At 56.0% G+C, this 982-nt stretch overlaps 1 protein-coding gene across 2 annotated transcripts in view; it reads right to left on the reverse strand.

The window, feature by feature from the left end:
* Positions 1-195, reverse strand: part of Tnpo1 (transportin 1) — an 86,702-nt gene extending 86,507 nt beyond the window's left edge. The window contains exon 1 of one of the 2 annotated variants that reach the window (XM_015497808.2): positions 51-194. In XM_015497808.2, the coding sequence (XP_015353294.1) occupies positions 51-65 (15 nt within the window). In that variant the 5' untranslated portion in view covers positions 66-194. Of the gene's footprint in view, positions 1-50 lie in introns of both variants that reach the window. The other variant, XM_048800149.1, reaches the window with a different exon arrangement.
* Between the last annotated feature and the right edge of the window lie 787 nt (positions 196-982).

Genomic DNA, 982 nt, shown 5'->3' on the forward strand with positions numbered 1-982 from the left:
GACAGCTCCTGCCCCTCCAGTCCTGGGCCGCGCACCCTCACGCCACCTACCCGGTCCCACACCATCCCAGAGGCCTCCGACGCTCGGGCCTTCTGCCGAAGCGGCGCTGCCTCCCGTCCGGGGCCCGAAATGGCTGCGGAACAAAGAGAATCTGGGCTCGGGCGAGCGCCGGTCCGATTGGCCGGGGGGCGGGGCCCGCCGCGGGAACATTCGGCGGCGGTCGCCTTGGCAACCGCGGCGGGGCTGGGAAAACTGCGGCCTGGGCCTGCGGACCTGTGGGCCTCTGTGCCTGCGTCCAGCGTCCAGCGGCGCGCGACAGCGGTTTCTAAGCCGGTTCTGCAGCCTGGGATCTGGACCCTGTGCTGGGCTCACAGATGCTCGCGCCCCCTGCGGCCGCAGCGCAGGCCGGAGCTTTGGCTCTTGAATACAGCCACGGAGACGTGCCCCGCACCGTGCGCCAAGGGAAAAATGGCTTGCAAGCGTGTTGCCTGGGGCCTTTGCGGTGCCTTCCTAGGAGGATGACCCTACCCCAACGAACTTCTGTGCCCCAGCATAACCCCCAAGTGACAGCCGTGCCCTCGGAGCCTATTCAACACCGAACATGCCGCGTATCCCACAATAATACAATTCCAACTTCGCTGGTAAAAAGCAGAAATTGCATTGGGAGATAGGTGTGGGTGCCTGCTTAACACAAGATAGGCTTTTGAGATATGCTGTAGCTAGCACAAAATTACTATATAGTTCCAGCTAAATAATTTATAAAATTGTTTTACGTCTCCAGGTGTGTATCTCACATAAGACTAGTATCTCGTTCATAGAAATAACAAGCCTTTCTCCCCTTAACCAGCCATCATAAATTAAAATGTCTTCTGTTTTCTGAACAGAAAATAATTCAAAATGGGAGAGGTAGACATTTTTATACCCAATTGTATCATGGTAATGAATAGACATATGTTGGTTCCCTTCCCCCAGATCATTCTTA

Source organism: Marmota marmota, unplaced genomic scaffold (genome assembly GCF_001458135.2).
Source record: "Marmota marmota marmota unplaced genomic scaffold, marMar, whole genome shotgun sequence".
Classification (NCBI taxonomy): Eukaryota; Metazoa; Chordata; class Mammalia; order Rodentia; family Sciuridae; genus Marmota; species Marmota marmota.